Genomic DNA, 22063 nt, shown 5'->3' on the forward strand with positions numbered 1-22063 from the left:
ATATATATATATATATATATATATATATATATATATTTCTATATATATATATATATATATATATATATATATATATATATATATATATAATATAATCATTAGTTTATAATTAAATGTAATGGTCACTTTTCTTTTTTTCTCAGTTAAATGCAACAGAGCAGTAGCAAAAATAAGTCACATAAGAATAATAAAATGTGTGTAGCTTACTATGTTCTGTGTTTGAACATGTATATTTAATTCAGTTAATGTGACCCGATGGAAAAGATTAGACACACAGTTTCTCTGTCGTACAGAACCATAGACCAAACCTTCTCTGGTGCACATTACTAAGAAACATACTGTTCCTGTGGTACTGTACCACAGAGCTGTACCAAAAATATATCTTCTCTGGAGTAATAGTACCAAGAAACATTCTTTTTATGTTAATGTCAAAGAACATACACACTAGGGAGCAAGTTACTAAGAAATATTTGTTCTCAGGGGTATTTCTTCCTGCATTCTGTACTGAAACATACTTTCTCTAAACTAACTTACATTTTCCTTGTAATGTTACCAGAAACATGATTTCTCTATATATGGTACCAAGAAATATGATTTCTTTGTTTACTGTATTAAAGAATATATATTCTATGGTGGGTGGACCCAATGAACATAGTTTATTTGGGGTACTGTGCTAAGGAACATGTTTATCACGAAGTGCCAAAGAACACATTAAGCTGATGATATAGTCATCGTTGAAGTTGATAATTTAAGTTCGAGGTTTAGGACTGGTACTCTAAATTACAATGCACTTGTCTGCAACACAGGTACATGGTGCGTATGGACGAGAGAGGAGACGCAGAGGGCAACTATACTCTTATTGGTAGACAAGAGCACCATCTTATGGCTGGAGAGTTCGGTCTCTACCCCGTAGGCGGCTTCCGTTACACCGAGGATGATTACAAGGGCCTGCCCGTATGTAGCCTTTTCCTTTTGTTAATTATAATATAGCACGATGAAGAGGAGACAACTGACAGCCTATGTATTTATTATAACAATTTCGCTCAAATATGCTTATGGTGTTTCAGTTGCCTTTCATTATGAACTGTCTAAATCAGTATGCTGCTACTGAATAATGTATGATAGTTACCTTGTGGGGACAAAAACTAGATTGGTTGACACTATTATTATCCATCACTGGATGTTTTCCTAGATGGACTTCCCTGTCATGTTCCGTCACACTGGATATTTTCCCCACTAGTATTACATCACACCGGCTGGATTTCCCCGTTATATTCCTTTACATTTTAAAGGTTTCACTGTTAGGTTGCAAGATAATGGATGGGTTTCTTACATCAGATAATGAAATATGTTAGACTGAGCTCTTCATATGTTCACAGTTTAGCAGAATTCTTCAGGAAAAGATTCTTTTCACTGGACATATTCTAGGAAAAACATTACATTCACTTTCAGTGACACACAATATCGGAAGTGGTAGATAGGTCTTTGATTTTTAGTGTCCCTTATCACCTTGTGAAATATCTAAGTTACTAGGAATGATTAGGCTCGATTCTACCTTTGGCATTCATGAGACATGGATGGGGTCAGGAATATTAATATACGGAAAGCACATGATCACAATTTTACGCCAGCTACTGATGACCCTCCTAATGCCAGTCAAGAATCCCGTTGATGTATTTGAACCTTGCATCACCCTTAATTAGGTATCCCTTAAGGTGATCTAGACTGGGAGTATTAGGTTTTGTACCTGCCGGTATGCCATTCTATAGATTTTTTTTAACTGGAATTTCTTAAAAAAAAATCAAATAATTTTTAGAGGAGAATTTTAAATGGAATATAAATGAAAAAAAAGAAAAAACTGAGAAACTGTCCTAGAGAAGGCACATTATTAGCCACAGTGATCTCTTCCCCCACCAACTTCATCTGAGAATTTCGTTTATAACTACAGAACGCTTAATTCAGCTGCCTTTAAATTTTTAATCCTGAGTAACTATTACTAGCTGAAGGTTTGTGAAATAATGAAATTGACAGTTGCAGATGCCTTCAGCTCAAATTTTGCAAAAGACAATTTCTGAAATACGTCTCCATGACGTAACTTTGGAAATTCTCCCATAGAAGAAAGCTGCCACTGTTATAGGTTTATGTAGGTGCCATTGTGCCACTTCTATAACGAAGTGGTATAGTAATGTTTTAAATTTCATAACTGTTTTATGGTTCCTGAAGGAGTGGGCTACCTTGATGTCAAGGGACTCTTGATTCATGACCCCGGACTTACCGCTAAACGCCTACTGGTTTACCGATTTCCCACTCGTTAAAATAAAATGGCTGAGAATGGCTGATGGATCGCATGAAAAGGATGAAACTGCTCTTGAACTGTGTAGGTACAAATTCTGCTGGATTCTGTGCACTACCTCGAGAATGCATCTTATAGTCAGATTGAAACTTTTAGTCATTATGGTTTCCTCAAAGTAAGCTTTGTCTTGATTTGTACTCCTGTCCCTGGTAATAAAGTCCCGCAAAAAAAAAAAAATTGTCATTTTTATAACCAAAAGTTATCATGCTGGAGGAGATATTTTTTTACACGGCATCTTTAAAAATGGCAGGAGTCTAATTTCATCTTCATTTATTTCAGCTCCTGTTTCACCTACAGATGTCATTCTGGTATCAAAATAAAGCTTTGGGGTCAAGGAATTTCTAATCTATATGAATGTCAAATTTCATGTTAAAATGTTTTTTGTTCTTTCAACACACCGGCCGTATCCCACCGAGGCTGGGTGGCCCAAAAGGAAAAATGAAAGTTTCTCCTTTTACATTTAGTAATATATACAGGAGAAGGGGTTACTATCCCCTTGCTCCCGGCATTTTAGTCCTGGAAGTAAGAGGGAATAAACAAGAACAAGAACTAGACAGAAAAGAGAAGAAAACCCAGAGATGTGTGTATATATATGCTTGTACATGTATGTGTAGCGTGACCTAAGTGTAAGTAGAAGTAGCAAGACGTACCTGAAATCTTGCATGTATATGAGACAAAACAAAAAGACACCAATCCTACCATCGTGTAAAACAATTACAGGCTTCCATTTTACACTCACTTGGCAGGACGGTAGTTCCTCCCTGGGCGGTTGCTGTCTACCAACCTACTACCTAGATTTTTTGTTAGTTATCAAGTGGAAAAAAGGTGAAAAATGTTAAACATTATAGTTGTTACCAGTACAATTATACTGCTGCTGCTGTCTGGTGCTGTTATTAGTACAATTACAGCTAGCCCTCCACTTTCGTGAGTTCCACTTTCGCAGGCTTTAAACATTCGCGAATGCCCAGCTTAAAACTTCATTAATACCATAAAGTACTAAGTGGGTTACTGGTTTTAGTGAGCAAACGTTCTTTAGAATAACTGGAAGGAATAACTCTCGCAGTTGATGCTAAGGAACGACATCCGGCCCATGTTGGAACGATGTTTATTTTTCAGAAATTCCATGTTCCAAGAAACTGATTTCAAATTCAGTTTCGGCATATTATTCTACCGCGTTGTTCAGATAAAACAGGATTTCCTCATCTGGTTGATGTTGGTGATCAACCTTCATGGTCAAAATCATCATTGTCAGCTATTGTGAAGTTTTCGGAATAAGTATGGTTTTAGCAGTGATGTGTTTGCATTTCGACTTTGCCAGTATAAGTCATGCTACTAATTGCTGTCTTTTTCTCATTATTTCATTGTAACTCACTGAAACTAACACTTTGTTCAGGCATGTAATTACTTCTCAAGTTTTACAGCTGTCATATATAGTGTGACCAAAGACAACATTAAGTGTTAGTTTTCTTCCATTATGCAGAGACAGCCATCTTTCTTGCACTGAAGGTACAAGAACTCTTTTCCCTATTATATTCATCATCACTTTCGTTTCCTGATAAATGTTGCACTGATGCATCTTAATCTTCCGGAGAATTGCAGTACTACTATGTAACATTAGGAGTCTCTTGTTAATAGTGGAAAACGCTGATAGAAACGCTAATATTTCATCTGGCAATTGAACAGCCATCATATACACTTTCAGTTCTTCTGAATCACAGAATGTCTTTTCATGTCTAAAATTAATGTTTTTAAAGCGTTTGATGCTGGTTTGATTACATCTACTCTCCACTGACGTTGGACTATTTCATCAACCCCAATAATTGTGGAAAATATCAAGGACTCGTTTTTTTTTTATGAACTAAAGCAAATATCTCCTCCATGTTTTATTTAAGTTTAACTTGTTTCGTATGGCTTTTCCAGCCAATTTGCTGGAGAGATCAGAGATTTCTGACAAGGAATTCATATCCTTATTTCAGTGTAGGAGCAATAATTTTATTGCCTCGTCGAAAGGCAACATCATCTATTGAAATTTCTGTTTTCTCTTTAGGATAAAGAATTTGATCTATGTGGTTCAGTAGTGGGTAAATTCCCACTATGATCAGCTTTCCCTCAGGTCATATTCCACTGTGATTAGTTACATTTCCAAAGCTTATAATTTTTCTTTTCGCCAAGAGTTTAACTCCATTTCCTTGCATCAACATTTTTCCCTGATTTATGTATGAATGTGTGAAAATTCCATTTTTGAGAGTCATACATATATGTTACTGAAATATAGTTAATGATTTTGAGATGTAAAGGTGAAAATGTACGTAGTGACTTGCATAGTTTCATGACGACTCTCACGATCCCAACCTTAGAGAATGAAAAGTTTGTGCTCTAACAAAGGTAATTTTATTCTACCAAAGCAAATGTTCATGACCACTTATGTGGTAAATCTCCCCGGACCCCAAGTGTATCAAAGGTAATATGACCACAATGTAATATTAAGGTGCAGCTCTTGAATTCATAGGTATTAAATGTATAACATGTAAACACTGGTAAACAAAACACGATAATTTTTACTTTTATTCATGTGAAAATAGTTTTATACAATTGTAAAAACAAAATGGTATACACTCAATATACAGGAATATGATATACGAAAATAGGCGTAAATAGTTGAAAATCGTATACATCTATAGACATGCACAGGAGATTTCAATTTTTCATTGAAAAAATTTTCAAGAGGTAAGCACATATTACATGTTTATATCATTACTACCTATATACATGGTGTAAAACAAGTAACATGTGCAATATTGTTATTATAAGCTATACATTTTACATGGATATCCTAGTTCAGTCGTCTGCGTTTGAAGGGAATATCAGGATGTCCATGTCCTAGGGAAGTTGTTGTATCTAATAGGTGCCTTCTATCATCAAAGGCAGACAATTATCTGTTAGTTGATGCAGTGCACATTTCTAGGAAGGCAAACATGAAACTAAATTACGTGAATTAAGTACGGAAATGAATCTTGTGAAGGAATTATGGACAAAGGTCAACACCCTTTTCTTGTTATTTTCTTCCTAAAACAGAAACTTGGAATTAAATTTTGTTTTTAATGATTTTTTTTATTTAATGAAATGCTGTGAATTTAATACTACTGTAAACAGGAACATTTATGTAACAATTTATATTTAATACTTGGAAATCACAATTTAATTTCTTTGTCACCGTTTACAGTGTCTTTCTAATTAATTGCACGAGGTCAATATGACATTCATTTGGATTTGAAAACCTCAAATTTGAATTCTTTGATCTCAAAAATATACAGAAGCTGACATAAGCCGTTAAAATTTGACTACAGCTATTATTTAAAAAGGCTTCAAAAAAAAAAATATCGACATATAGTAATGTTCGGCCACATTGTTTTGCTTCCCTTATATATATACACAAAGTTGTGCTCTTGGTTACATAACCGGTAAGCCAGCTAAAGGCCTCGGTCAGATGACAAAAAGCTCCAACGGCGGGTCATCTGACTAAGACCCGCGTCAGGAAACACTTTGTCATGTTTACTGACGAACCTTACCTAACTTAACCTATGAAATAACTGAACAATGTCTCTTCTACTTAGAAATAAGTCAGTGTTAGGCCTTACTGGATTATCTTAGTGCGTGTCCTCGACACCACTGTCAACAAAGATGTTAGGTGTCCCGTTGCCTGGTAGGCAACGCTCTCGCCTCACACACTGAGTGTCCATGGTTCAGTCTCCGGCCGGGTGAAACCATTGGGCATTTCCTTGCACCTCCTCTCCCCGTTCACCTAGCAAGCAAGTAGGTACCTAGGAGTTAGTCGACTGGTGTGGGTCGCATCCTGGGGGACAAGACTGAAGGGCCCCAATGGAATAAGACGAGAGAGCACTCGATGACGCACTGACTTTCTTGGGTTATCCTGGGTGGCTAACCCTCCGTGGTTAAAAATCCGAACAAAATCTTATCTTACACAAAGCTTAAATTAAACTTAATTAAATACTGTCTTACTCGTTTGCTTATTTAGTTAACGTTTAGCGCTTCTTTTTTATTATAATAATTATTTAGATAACTGGTTGCTTAAAAGTTGGTCAGTCTTAGACTGGATAGATTTTTGACCTGTGAAGGCTTTCTTTTTGTGGAAGATATTGTGAAAATTTGAAATACTGCTTTTCATGCGATATTGTCAAGTGACGCATCCGATTAGCTGTGACGCATCCGATTAGCTGTGACGCATCCGATTAGCTGTGACGCATCCGATTAGCTGTGACGCTCCATTGCTGATAACGTGAACCTTTAGCTTCAAAATTGGTGTTTCCAAGCAAAAAGTGTCACTTATATTTGAGCTGTGTATGTCCCAGTTTGCAATTTTTTTTGAACAAAATTGGAGATTAATGCCTATATGATGACGTGTAAAGACGTCTTCTGATTCCCTTCAATTTTTTAACGCAATAATTTAACAGCATTACAAACTTAAGTCACATCCTCCACTCTTCCAATGATGTACGGTGACGTACAGGGGACCGGGATTATTTTATAAGGGGGGATATTTTTCTCAGATCGAAAATGTCTAATTGCTTTTCTTTTTGGGACAGATTTATACTAGCAGGCAGAAATGATGGTCATAGGTTCTCCACTTAATTCCAAAGGTGGTGTTTCTTAGTCAAAGGCTCTTGAGATTATGCAGTATGCGGATGCCTTTTTGGGATCGCGCAACGACCGAAGTATATCTAATTTCCTTTGGTTTCGTTTCGCGTTTTCTTCGGATGTGGCCAAGTACAATACCTATGGACTGGTGAAACGGGACAACAGGTAAAGAGGAACTTGCCCTGGCCGCTGTTGACCCAGGGCGCTTTCTGTTGCAAGCTGAGACCTCTACCCAGGGGCTACAATGTAAACCTCTGTGTACACCATCAGCCAAAATTGAGGTGTGGGTGCGTGTGTGTGTGCATGTACTCACCTAGTTGAGGTTGCAGGGGTCGAGTTCATGTGTGTGCATGTACGTGCGTGCGTGCGAATGTGCGCATATACTCGCCTATATGTGATTATTGGGGTTGATTTACAGCTCCCGGCTTTGTGTGGGTACCCACGTGCGTTACATATACTACACATTTACTTGTAAGCATTTTAGATTATATATATATATATATATATATATATATATATATATATATATATATATATATATATATATATATATATATATATTGGACTGGGGACCCTCATCCTCGGAGAAGACAATAAACGTACCTCAGGGAAAACTCAAGGTTCTCCCTGGAGCTGTTTGAATATTTTCTTCTCCTACCACCCCCTATATTTTATATTCTATGTGAACATTTATTAATATACAGAATACATTTACAGAAAACACAAACATGAATACAATGGTACAATGTGTTAAAGATCATGAATTTCCACCAGCTCCTCCGAAGCCGGACGCGAGTTTTATAGAATAAAATTTGAATTTTTCTTGGATATTTGTGTTTGTCATAAAATGATTCGTAATACATTTAAAAAATACTTTTTAATTATACTTGCCTCCTGCTGTGCTCATTAGCCCACATAATTACCCCAGAGCATATTTCCATATTTTTCCTTTGATAATGGGCACAATCATTAATTTTCCTTCCTGCTGCTCCAGTTCATAACTGTTTTCAAATTAACTGTGTTCTATTTTTTTATATTTTCATCCTCATTACCTATGAAGAGATTATTTGTTGCAGACAAAATTTATTTTGGGGCAATATTTGGATTTTGGTAGAACTTTAAGAATATATTTTGGTATACGAACCTTCCTAGATTTCCTACTCTATTTCTGCAATATTGCAAGCTCATGATGATGTGTTGATTGAAACACGAAAGCCCTAGAGCTCTCATTCAGTTTGGAATGACCTGATAAAGCTCTACCCAGAGCACAACGTTATCCCAATAAAAGCTTGTTATACACATTGTCTTTCCTTTCATTCTTCCGGCATAACATTATTTGGATAAAACCATCACCCATTTTCTGTGGTGTTAATGTTTCTTTCTGTACACAACAGGAGGTGCATATGACCAGCAACATACCGTGGAAGACAGGTTCCCCACCCATTGATGAGCCTCCCTGTGGCTACCGTGGACAAAAATGCCAGTGTGAGTTGCTCTCTACATTTGTTGTTCCGCGAAGCGTAAATGGGAAATATGTCTGAACTGTATATGGGTGTAGAAATCTGTTTGTAGTTACAGGTGGGGCAAAGATTCGAGTACCTGAGTACCTCTGTGATTTTTTTGACTACCAATCACAGATTGGCAGTGGAAAGCAAAATATAACTACTAAAGTGCTACAGCTACATTAATAGTGTGTGCTCGTGTTGTTCTGTCTTTTACAGTAAGATGGTTTTAGTTTCATTTAAAATGACAGTATTTTACGAACAAACATTTTTTTTCTGTCATTTCATTGCAGCCGTCCATTACCGTCTTGCTTTAGAATTTGTTAAAATATAAGTTTATATTTATGCTTTCTAATTTACATCTTTTTTCGCATTATGTAAATTAATGCGTAGATTCCAAATCATCTCTTCTTTTGTGGCTTGAGAGATTTTCTTTTTGTAGTTATTGGAGTATAAATATGTTTGAAGAGTTTGTTCTACAGTTGTTGGTTTGTTTTACTGGAGGCTTAATAAGTTTTCAAAAGTTTTAAATTACACAATTTTCTTTTCATTCCATTCTGTTTGATTCCACTTTTTTTTTTTTTTTACAAAGACCTTCATGTATGATTTCTGCTCCACTATTTTTCTTCATTTACTATTATAACCTCAAGTGAGCAGGATTATCAAGAGTTAGAAGAATTGTCTAGTGTCCCCATGTCATACTAGTTTAATAAATCATTTACTGGCCCTTTTCTTAACTGATGTCCTCACCATCAACTGTAACAAGGGCATCGTTTCTCCAACAATAAGCATATGCGTCTTATGTACATTCAGTTTCCTGAGCGATGTTCCTGAGATAATATTAACTCTTGCATCTACCTGCTATAAACAGATTTGTTTGGTCATCTTTCGTTTGAAAGCAGTAACCTCATATTTTCCTACCCACAAGGGTATCCCCATCTTCCTATAACAAAAGTAACCTCCCATGCTTTCCTGCCACCAACAGTAACACTCTTACATATATTTTATCTCTGTCAGCAACCACGATATCTTGCTGAACACAACAGTAACCAAAACATCTTGTAAATTCTCCACAGCTTGCTACCCATAGCAGTAACTCCAACATCTTCCTGGTCACAAAAGCATTTCTAATGTCTTCCCCTGGCAACGACAGACATGTTAACATTTTCTACCCCAAACAGTAGCCTCCCATCTCCTTTCTCGCAATAGCAACCCCTCCTGTTCCTACCACAACAGTAACCCCTCTTCCTATCACAACAGTAATCCCTCTTCCTATCACAACAGTAATCCCTCTTCCTATCACAACAGTAATCCCTCCCTTTTCCTACGCATAAGAGTAACTCCAACATTTTCCTAGTTAAGATATTCCCTTCATCTTCCTACAACAGAAACCAACAGATCTTCTTGCCCCCAACCGTGACCTCTGCATCTTACTGTCCACAACAGTTTCCCCACATCTTGCATACAACAGTAACCCCCCCTTCCTGTTTCGTTACTCACAATAATACGTACATCTTCTTGATTACAACAGTAACCCCCTTCCCTTATTTCCCTGTCCACAACCGTAATACTTCTTCCTGCTCACAACAGTAAGCCCCGTATTTCCCTGTACACAACAATAAACCCCCACTTCTCCATACCCAGGAAAATAACCCCCACATGTTATTACAAATAACAGTAACCCACATATCTCTCTGATTAAGCAGTAACGTCAACATCATCTTGCCCCAACAATAATCCCCTCACATAACTCTGCCAGAAACAGCATCATGCAAAACCCCTACCGACAACAGAAACCCCCACATCTCCCTGCTCGCTACAGAGAACCCCGACATCTCCCAGGTTCTAATAGTAACCCTCATATACATGATTATAACAGTAATCCTTACATCAATTGCCCACTACAGTAACACCCCCATCTCTCTGCCAACAGAAGTAACACCTCATCTCTCTGCCAACAGAAGTAACACCTCATTTCTCTGCCAACAGAAGTAACACCATTTCCCTGGCCACAACAGCCACCCATACATCAATCTGCCCACAACGGTCACCTCCACATTTCGCAGCCCACATCAGTATACCCCACATCTTCCTTCTTACAAGAGGAACCACATCTCTCTTCCAAAAACAATAACCTCTACATATCCCTACCCACAACACTAACCCTCCAGTCACATCTCCCTTCCAAAACAGCATCATCATCTCCCTTCCCTGCTTACAGTAGTAATCCCAACATCTCCCACAATAAAAACTCGACATATTCTCGCCCACAGCTCAAACTGGAGAGATCATTGCTGGTGTGACGGGTGGTGTAGTACTGCTGCTCTTGGTGATCTCACTAGTTGCTTACAGGTAGGTGAAGCCCTTTCTCTTGTCTCTCTTCCATTTTCTAAACATATCGTGCACCAGGTGTAAAATGCTCTTACATCCTTCTCTCCTGGATCTTCGAGTGGTTTCACGGGGTTAAGGGTATATTAAATGCTCGACCCAGCAGTCCGAGGCTACCTCGGACTGGTGGAGTTCCCGAAACTGGTAGAACTCTTTTTGATGCATCTCTTAGTGTATTTAAAAAATAAGAATAAAAGAATCAGGCCCATAGCTGTTGGCAACTCCCTGCACCACCTTGTTGTCAGAGCGAGCAGGCTACCATGATGGCCGCGTTGCAGCCATCAATAATGAGACCAATTCAGCTGAGGTTATAGATTCTACAAGGCTACACAGCAACAACCCATGCAGCACATAAACTCTTCGCTGACCTCACATCCTCGAAGTTTCTGTTTAAAGTGGATTCTGCAGATACCTTTAGCTTGGTCAAAAGGGGCGAAATACTTAGATCTCAGAACCATTTCCCTACCAATTATTTATTTACCTATTCACGGTACAAAAGGGACTCGAAACTTTTCTTTGGAAAGCAAGAGACTGACTCACAATGAAGTGTCCAACAGGGAGACCCCTTGCCCTTCGTCTTTTCTGTTTAGCTGTTGAAAAGGACACCAACGATCTGATCAGTGAAGACATTAGAATTGTCAAAAAGAAAACAGAGAATTTAAGCATCTTTGAAACTCCCTCGAAATGTGAACTTGTGTATTCATGCCCTGCAAGAAGCAAGTCATTGTTCCCACTGATTTGAATCTCTTGGGAGCTGCATTTGGGTCTAATGTATCAGTGAAAATTTAGAAAAAAGAAAGATTTTAAAAGGAGGGAAATCGGGACCGATAACATTGATGCCAGCGATGTCTATTTCTTCAACAAGTGCATTTCCTCTTCCTTAGTTAACTTTTTTTAACTACGAAATATATATTTTGCCAGCCCCAAACTCAGAGTATTACACCATTTTAGCGATACTAGAAAAAGTCTCTGACTTTTCAGCCTCTTTGTCCACCAGTGGATGTAATTAACTGGTAAAGGAGACAGGTTAATGTGGAATACCCTTTCAGCAAAGACAAGTCCCGCTGAAACTTTAACTTACAAACAATTCAGTTGGAATGCGCTAATCGTGAAAGAGGCTTCTCTTCTGAAGTTATGTTAGTGAGCTCAAGCTCTGAAATTGAGACAGCTCGCCTTGCATCTCTGAATGCAGCTTTTTGGGTTGATTTTCTTCTAACACATCGTATCTTTTTGACTTTTTGTATGAGCTTCCAAAGACACGCAGAGTTTACATTTCGTTTTGAGTTATAATTTCCACTAGAAGAAGTGTTATATGACCCTTTCTCACGGCTATCTTCCCTGGTTTCCCTGCGCTTAGGTACTTTTTTTCACGTTTGTACCTATTCAGTTCAAAGAAATTTATTTTAGAATTAAAAAATGCAAGCCTGGAAAACTGGGTAATGGTGAGCTTTGTTGTGGACAGCTTGTTCACTCGAGTTTCTTTTGATAATACGATTAATTTTTTAAGACGAAAATACCCTGAAAAAGATGCGGATTTTCCAATACCTTAAGAAATGATCTTTAAACTTATTGAGCTGTATATTTCCCAGATACATTGCTCATGTGAAGGGGCATTTATCAGCATAGTATATGGAATGCTAATGAGTTCGCCTTTGTCGCCAGTGATAGTTGATATTTTTACAGAGTACTTAGAAAGTGAACTCTTTACTACCATTGTTGACAGTGAGATCACTTGGTTACGTTACGTTGGTGATGTATTCAGTCCTTCTGTCCTCTGCTAATAAACCACATTCATTAGCAGAGATCGTTTTAATTCTTTGAGAAGAAATATTAAGTTTAATGTAGAATATGAAGAAAGCGGTCAGCTGTCGTTTTTGGACACCCAGCATGCAGAAGTGTCAGAAATACGCCTGTTCATGTATATAGAAAACCAACGCATTTAATTAGTTATCTTCATGCGTTTTCCTCTCACTCTTTCCAAGCTAAAAGAGGTGACATTTCGGGCTTATTTCTTACGGCATACTGACTTTGGGGTTTGCAGTTTATACACTAGGAGACCGAATATATCTACAGCATATTTTCTGGTTTCTAAGCTGGGTTATACGTGTAATTTTATAAACTGCGCATTTCTCGCCCAGGGGTAGCTTTTTAAAACTAAAGAAAACGAAAAATTTGGTAGTAGAAATTTAATTGTAGTTCTCTATCCGGACGAGCTAAAATCCACAAATAAAATTCTCTCCAATAATGGTGCTAACTTTCAACAGTTCTAATATTAAGGCATGTGTAAAAGAAGGTTCTCAGAAGATACCCAAATGATTCCGAGAACACAATGTGACTAGATATATTAGGGGGACAAATGATTTTAAACGCCGTTGATATCAACATAGATACTCTGTACGATCTGGATGTTATAATAATGCTGTATTTCGGTAGTCATACGTTTATTCTAGAAACGTTTCGCCAGCCAATGGCTTCGTCAGTCCAATGCAGAAAGACGGAAGATGAGGATTTTGACGGGGCTTGTATACTCCTGACAGATGAGGTGGAACTGTGGTAGGAAGAGTCGCCAGTGGAGAAACCTACTAGTGGAAATAGGTCGTGCTTATAGCTTAGACAAGTTTCTGAAAAATTCCTTGCATTAAGATCCCAAGCTGTTGCCGTGTCTGACAGAGTTTGTATAAATAATTTATTAAACCAGTGAATTGATAAATGAGACATTTCGGTATCTTTATTCAGTCCATTGCAAAGAAAGGTGGAAGATGAGGAGTTGCGAAAATCAGTCCAGCATCCTGGAGTGGAACGCCCCTTGTAACTGGTCCCCACTCAGATTTCGTCCTATTTATGCAGACTTTTTTTTCTCTCAAAACCATGAGTTCCCAATTTCTTGAAATCTTGTGTTGTACTCTATCAAAAGCTTTACTAAAATTGAAATAAATATTGTTTATCGTCATCAACTTCCTCAATTGCTTTACTAAAGAAAGTCTGCAAATTAGTAAGGCAGGAACTGCCTCTGGTGAATCCATTATGAGTATCATAGATCAAATTAATCTTGTAATAATATCAGTTATAATTGACACTAGTAATTTACCTGAAAGTGAGGTCAGGATTATAGGGCGGTAATTTGACAGTAATGACTTATCCCCTACTTTCAACATAGGAATTACATTAGCCATCTTCCACATCTCATACACTACACCTTTTTGATGAGATGTATTTAAAATGTTCACAAAGTTACATTTTGCATTTCTTAAGAACCCTTAAAAAGTTCATCAGATATTTATTGTTTTAATCGGTCAACCTATTAAATTACTATATCCCCATGGACTGTGATATTATGTAATTTATTTTCTTCAGGCCTATTATAAAAAGTAATTACTGGGATATCATTAATGTCTTCTTGTGTAAAAAACAAGAAATAATTGTTAAAAATCGAGCACATTTCATTTTCTTTGTCAGTAAACTATTCAGTTAGTTTTAAGAGGACCTAACTTTTCTCTAACTTTTGTTCGATATACCTGGGAAAAGCCTTTCGGGTATGTTTTCAAATGCTTATCTACTTCAATTTCAGAGTCGATATTATTTCTCCATACTGATGCTCTTAGGGCAACGTGTGTAGTGTTTAGCAAACTTTCATGTTGACAGTTCTCTTCGTTACCCCAATCCACAAATCATAGGTGTTCTCTGAGCACATCGTAATCTGCTAATCTTCCGTTACTGAATTATCTCTACTGTCATACATCATTTAATATCGAAGTTTAGGCAAGGTTTGTCAGGACACAGAATAAATGTTGCCTGACGCGGGTTTTAGTCATATGATGACCCTCATCTAGAGCTTTTGGTCATATGACTGAGGCCTTCCACTGGTTTACCGGTCCACCCCTTTAAAAATTATGGTAATACTGAAGGTAATTGCTTTGTAGTCGCTTTTGTGAAGTTCCACTTTAGTCTCTTGATTATTAATAAGGGTATCCTTGTTAGGCAGAACCAAATCAAGCGGGTTATTTTCCCCTAGTTTTGTCACAAACTGCTTTAATAAACAATTTTCAGTTACATGTAGGAAGTCGTTCGACTCCAGTCTTACTAAACTTTGCTGTAATTGCCACTGCAGTTTCTTCCCTAATTAGTCTCTCTCTTGGGGGATGGTAAATCATTCCTAATTATTTTTCATTCCCTCACAAGAATTCTACCCTGACGGATTCTTTGTAATCCTGCCTGTTTCTCCTCCCTCCCACTGAATTCTCCTCATCAACTTCACATCGTCTGCAAACAGGGACACTTGTGAATATATTCCTTCCGTCATGTCATTCATATATACCAGAAACAGCACTGGTCCTAGGATTGACCCCTGTGGCACCCCGCTCGTCACAGTCGCCCATTGCCACACTTCTTCACGTACCATAACTCTATGATGCCTTCCCGTCAGGTATTCTCTAATCCATTACAGTGCCTTCCCTGTTAAACCTGCCTGGTTCTCCAGCTTTTGCACTAATCTCTTGTGTGTAACTGTGTCAAAAATCTTCTTATAGTCAAAGAAAACGCAATCTACCGATCCGTCTCTCTCTCTCTCTCTCTCTCTCTCTCTCTCTCTCTCTCTCTCTCTCTCTCTCTCTCTCTCTCTCTCTCTCTCTCTCTCTCTCTCTCTCTCTCTCTCTCTCTCTCTCTGCTGTTGTCACTTTGTCATAGAATTCCAGTAGGTTTGTTACACAGGATTTCCCGTCCCTGAATCCGTGCACGTTGTCGTTGATAAACTCATTCCTTTCGGTGCTCCACCACTCTTCTCCAAGACTTTGCATACCATACATGTCAGTGACACTGGTCTGTAGTTTAATGCTGCATGTCTGTCTCTTTAAAAAAAAACGGAACTACATTTGCTGTCTTCCATACCTCCGGTAGTCGCCCTGTTTCGACAAACTTGATACAAAGAGCGCCTCTGCTCGGTCTCTCAGGTCCCATGGAGAGATGTCCGGCCCCATCACATTTGATGTATCTAATTCGCTTAACAGCTTCTTCATCTCCTCCTTGGTTGTATGTATTGTGTCCAGCACTTGATGGTATACCCCACCATTCCATCTTTCTGGAATTTTGTCTCCTCTGTGAATACTGCTTTGATTCTCGGTCGTTTCTTGTGATCTCCCTTCGTTTCTCAGCCTGATAACCTGGTCCTTTACTGCTTTCCTCCTAATACGACTTCACAACAGCTTTGGGTAGGACTTGGCTTTCGCTGCTATGTCATTTTCATATTATCGTTGGGACTCCCTCGTTACCTGAGCATATTCATTTCTGGCTCTTCGACTACTTTCCTTATTATCTTGGGTCCTTTGCCTTCCATACTACTTCCATTCTCTAGCACTCTTGGTTTTGACCTCTCTTACACCTTTGGGTGAACCAAGGGCTCGTCCTGGCCTTCTCATTATTTCTGTTGCCCTTGGGTGCAAACCTCTCCTCTGCTTCCTCGCATATTGTCACATATTCCATCATCTCATTTACTTATCTGCCTGCCAATTCTCTGTCCCACTGAACCTCGTGCAGAAAATTCCTCATGCTTGTGTAGTCCCTTCCCTTGTAGTTTTGCTTCATCCGCTCTGCCCTTCCTGCTTCCCTCTCCACTTGTAACTCTACTATCTATTCGAAGTTCACGACCACGTGGTCACTAGTCCCGAGGGGTCTTCCATATGTGATGCCCTCAGTATCTCCGCTACTCAAAGTGAATACTATTTCCAGTCCTGCTCGTTCTTCCTCTCCTCTCTAGTAGTATCCCTTACGCGTTGATGCATGAAGTTTTCCAGTACTATCTCCATTATCCTAGTACTCCATGTTTCTAGGTCCCCATGTGACTCCAGGGTTTCAGAGTCATTTTCTTTGTGACTGAAGTCGGCCACAATCAGCAGCTTCAGCCAGTGTGTCAACCATCGCTCTGTTACTCTGATCATATTCTTGTCTTGGCCTCCTGCTATTCTGTGGTGGGTTATACCTCACTGCAATCACCACCTTGGGACGTCCATTCTGAGGTGTTCCTCTTATGTAGTCCCTTGCTTCTTCTGTGTATGTATGTTTATAAATAGGTGAATGTGTGCACTTATGTAAATATACGTCTACGTTATTTTGTAGTTAGCATAATTAGATACATATGCAATGTTCTGCTGTTTTATTCTGCATGAGAGTTACTCAGTGGGAATTAAAGCTAATTGTGTTTCCTTGTTATTTCCCATCATGCACAATAGGATTCATACGTAGTGTTCAAATCCATCATAAGGTCTTGTGTACTCACCTAGTTGAGGTTGCAGGGGTCGAGTCCGAGCTCCTGGTGTGTGTGTGTGTGTGTGTGTGTGTGTGTGTGTGTGTGTGTGTGTGTGTGTGTGTGTGTGTCTGTGTCTGTGTCTGTGTCTGTGTCTGTGTCTGTGTCTGTGTGTGTGTGTGTGTGTGTGTGTGTGTGTGTGTGTGTTATATAGAATTATCAATCTCCAATGATCGAGCCATTTAATATTTAATATATTTGTATGTTTTATAGTTCCAAGAAAAAACTAAATCCGTCAACGAGACATAATAAAACTTCAGAAAAAATAATGAAATGAACCTACATGTGATATTCATAACGTTCCACATCAGAGGGAGAGAGATCTTTTGTAACAGTGGTGAGAAGGGAACCATGAATGCCTCCTTCCCTCTCCAATCAATCATCCCTTACCCCAGCCTTTCGCAAACAATGAAATGCGGGACCCCTACTGCTGGGTCATTTATGTGCCTATGGTCTACAATATTTATAATTCTACAGATTGATATTATTGGCTGTGGTCACTCCTCCCTCCTCCTACCCACACCACACACCTGAAGCCAGCAGCATACAAATGCTCTGCCGTTTGTAAGTGTACATGCTGAACAGTGAAAGTCTAGATGAATATTTATTAAAGGGATGAAGATGTTTTAAGAATTACATATAAATTATACAAGTCCTCTTCAGATTCATCATTTCTTACTCAGATATTTTTCTAACCAATTTTTTAAATTTTCCGAGGAAACTGAATCGATTAACGAATGTTATTGTTCTGTACTGGAGATAGGTGATAGACCATAAACCAAATTGAAAGTGAAAACTCGTCTATCGTGTCAACCTGCCTTAGTGTCCTTGTAAACCATACCACGGGCGGAGTTAGAACCCGTGAACAGAGTCATAAAACTCCACACCGACGCGTTAGCCACTGGGCCAGCTGGCCACAATAAGATTTATCCAACTAGGTATATATGGTGTATAAATATACCTGGTTGGATGAATCTTATTGTAGCCAGCTGGCCCAGTGGCTAAAGCGTCGGTCTGGAGTTTTATGACTCTAATCGCCGGCTCTAACCCCGCCCGTGGTGTGATTTGTTTGCAATCGTATCATTACGATTTCGTGAGTCAGTGTCCTTGTAATATGCGCAACGGCTTGATATAGTTCGTGAAGAGTGAAACGTTGCTACAATAAAATATCACATTAGTTGCATACGTAACCATTTACAAATCATCAAATTTATGATTAACCTGAGTAGATATGACTGATATGATAGTGACACTTCCCTTACAATATATACGGTCACCATTTCAAATAACTTCTATGATTTTACAATATTTGATATATCCGAACGGTAATTCATATCTGCATTCATAAACCAACCTTTATACAGTACACAGAAAGTACCGGCAATTAATTTTGACATTCGCTGCTACAAGCTGCGCTAATACAATCATAAAATTAGTCTTTACGCCTCTATTTACTACGGCTGAATTGTCAGATATTATTTCTGCCCCAGGAGAGTGTGTCGGGGAACTTTTTAAACAACAGCGATCAGAGAGTCATAAAACTCCAGACCGAGGCGCTAGCCACTGGGCCAGCTGGCTACACAAGATTCGTCCAGCTAGGTGTGTGTAGCCAACTGGTCCAGTGGCTAGTGCGTCAGTCTGGAGTTTTATGACTGATAGCTAGTTCTATCCCCACCCGTGGTATGGTTTGTTTGCAATCGTGTCATTAGCATTTCGTGAGTCAATGCAAGACTAGCTTGTCAAAACAGGACTAGGTTGTCAAGACAGGGCTTCTGAACAGAAGAGTAGATTGTCAACTTAAGACAAGCTTGTCATCCTAAGAACAGTTTGTCAGCACTAGACTTACTTGTCAGCACAAGGCTAGCTTCTCAACCCAAGACATAGGTAAAAGGACATAGGTGCAACTAATGTGATATTTTATTATGGGAACGTTTCGCTCTCCAGGAGCTTTGTCAACGTTGTCACAATAAAATGTCACAGTTGCACTTGTATCCTTTTACCTAAGATATTGTCGGTAATTTTACCAACACTTGCATGTCACCATAATATTTGCTTGTCAGCATAAGATTAGCTGGTGCCACAAGACTTGTATTACATTGCTAATAATATTAGTCTCTTTGATCATGATTAAATTCGAATTTATTACGAGGCCAAAACATTAATAATCTAATTTTTCAGACTAAATACCTTTCATATTTGACCTGAAAGTTGGTTATAATAAAAAAGAGCCTTCAAACGTTCATTAAACTGAAACTAATATGATTCGTCCATATATAACTCGAGGTCTACGTCTATCAGCAACTATTAAATTTTAAATATTATATTAGACAATTCATTACACTCGTTAAATATATTAGATTCATTAAATAACAGATGGATGGCTATATGTGAAGTTCAGACAAAAAAGATGCATGATTTTTGAATAACTGATGCAGTAAGTATACACATTGAATAAATTTAAGGTTATAATTCAAAACAATGAAAAATTGCAAGATCATACATAGATGTCATCGAAACTTATGGAGGAAAATATTGTTAAATATTTTAATATTATAAGCACAGGTAATATCTAGTACACAAGGAGTAGAATGAAATTAGCTCAGAGGCGTCCACACCACCGTTGTCCTTCGATGGTGGGTACAACATTTAACTTGGCTGGATGCACCATTGTTAAGGATTGCGTGGTCTAAAGCGTCATGCGTTTTCTCTCCCCATGAGGCGGGCCATATATATATATATATATATATATATATATATATATATATATATATATATATATATATATATATATATATATATATATATATATATATATATATATATTTTTATTTAAATTTATTATCACACTGGCCGATTCCCACCAAGGCAGGGTGGCCCGAAAAAGAAAAACTTTATCCATCATTCACTCCATCACTGTCTTGCCAGAAGGGTGCTTTACACTACAGTTTTTAAACTGCAACATTAACACCCCTCCTTCAGAGTGCAGGCACTGTACTTCCCATCTCCAGGACTCAAGTCCGGCCTGCCGGTTTCCCTGAATCCCTTCATAAATGTTACTTTGCTCACACTCCAACAGCACGTCAAGTATTAAAAACCATTTGTCTCCATTCACTCCTATCAAACACGCTCACGCATGCCTGCTGGAAGTCCAAGCCCCTCGCACACAAAACCTCCTTTACCCCCTCCCTCCAACCCTTCCTAGGCCGACCCCTACCCCGCCTTCCTTCCACTACAGACTGATACACTCTTGAAGTTATTCTGTTTCGCTCCATTCTCTCTATATGTCCGAACCACCTCAACAACCCTTCCTCAGCCCTCTGGACAACAGTTTTGGTAATCCCGCACCTCCTCCTAACTTCCAAACTACGAATTCTCTGCATTATATTCACACCACACATTGCCCTCAGACATGACATCTCCACTGCCTCCAGCCTTCTCCTCGCTGCAACATTCATCACCCATTTATTATTTACACAAGGTTTGACAAGGTTAAGGATCCCTAGCTTTATTGACAAGCTATTTACAGGTTAAGGATTCCTAACTTTATTGGCAAGCTAAGAGCTGTTACCTACATCAGCTCATTTGAAAGCATTTTTATTGTTATGAGACATACAAGTAGGGAACAGGATGAAGTTGGAGCCATCTGTGGGCCAGCATTTTCATTTGATCAACTGACTTTATTTCGTTGACATCATTATGCTGTACGAATGTGTTCCATACTCGAGTCATCCTGGGTATATATGTTCTCAGATGGAGTGATGTTCTGGAGAAGGGTACAGCCAGAGTGAAGTTGCTGCTTTCTGCCCGTCTTATGGCATAAAAGCTTGTTTCACGCTGTCCTCGAGGTGGATCCAGGTGTGGTACTTTGACAATATTGGCCTTGTACATAACAGTAAGGCCACCCACATCCCTCCTATGTTGAAGGCTCTACTGAAATGACAGATCTATCCAGGATTGGTCCAGGCGAGAGATGAGACGTCTTACTCTGTTCTCTACTCTGTCAAGCAGTCGCAGATGAGAGGGGGGGCAGGCAAACCAAGAAAGTGGAGCATACTCAAGGTGTGAGCGTACTTGTGCCTCGTACAGAATCTTGCAACCCCTACTGTCAAGTAGATGCGAGATACGGCAAAGTGCTGCAAGCTTCCGGGCTGCCTTGTTTGCAAGATTGACGACATGGTTTTTCATGGTTAGTTTGGAGTCAAATTTCACCCCAAGGATATCAACTTCTCCAGGTGCCAACACCCTCCCATTCATCCTTACTACTGCACCAGCATTACCATCATGGTGCATAGAGACGATCATTCCTCTTCAAGGGGGGCTCCTTGGCGTGGTGAAGAGGCTCTTGGTCTGAGGAATTAGACCTGTCGGTCTCCTTCCTCAGACCGAACCTAATTACCCCCCAATCCCCCCTTCCCTATCCCATCCTCCCCTTTTTCCTTTCCTCCTCCTCCTCCCCACCCCTCCCTTTTGCCCTTCCTCTTTTTGGCCTTTGGGATTTTTCCCACAGGCACGCTAGTTCCTAGGTAGGGGAAAGGGTACCGGGGTCCATCCCATTCCGTTGAGGTTCTTGGCGGTGGCGTAGTTTACCGTGGAATCTGGATCGCCTGGGGATGTCCCGATCCCTCTCCAGTATCCCGGAGGGTGGCTTTGGGTGTCTTTCGGGCGACGGGTGTATCTCTGGAAGCCACCTTTCGGATTCCGGGGGTGGTGGCCGAAGGAGGTATGCTTTGTGGCGGATATCCGGCCGCCCTCTCTTTTGTCCACCGAGGTAGCTCGGCAGATGTGAGGTTGCTATCCCAGATTGCTGGTTTACTGGCATGATGGGTAGGGTATGGCACGGGTTCCATACTGCATCTCTGCTACTTGCAG

The 22063-nt window shown here is 39.2% G+C and overlaps 1 protein-coding gene across 2 annotated transcripts in view; it reads left to right on the forward strand.

Moving 5' to 3' along the window:
- The first annotated feature begins 811 nt into the window (after nucleotides 1–811).
- LOC128693304 (guanylate cyclase 32E) overlaps nucleotides 812–22063 on the forward strand; it is a 121111-nt gene continuing 99859 nt past the window's right edge. For both annotated transcript variants that reach the window (XM_070089505.1, XM_070089506.1), the window contains exons 1-3: nucleotides 812–954; nucleotides 8404–8494; nucleotides 10785–10863. In XM_070089505.1, the coding sequence (XP_069945606.1) occupies nucleotides 820–954; nucleotides 8404–8494; nucleotides 10785–10863 (305 nt within the window). In that variant the 5' untranslated portion in view covers nucleotides 812–819. The remainder of the gene's footprint in view (nucleotides 955–8403; nucleotides 8495–10784; nucleotides 10864–22063) is intronic.

The sequence above is a fragment of the Cherax quadricarinatus genome, chromosome 28 (assembly GCF_038502225.1).
Source record: "Cherax quadricarinatus isolate ZL_2023a chromosome 28, ASM3850222v1, whole genome shotgun sequence".
NCBI classification, from domain to species: domain Eukaryota; kingdom Metazoa; phylum Arthropoda; class Malacostraca; order Decapoda; family Parastacidae; genus Cherax; species Cherax quadricarinatus.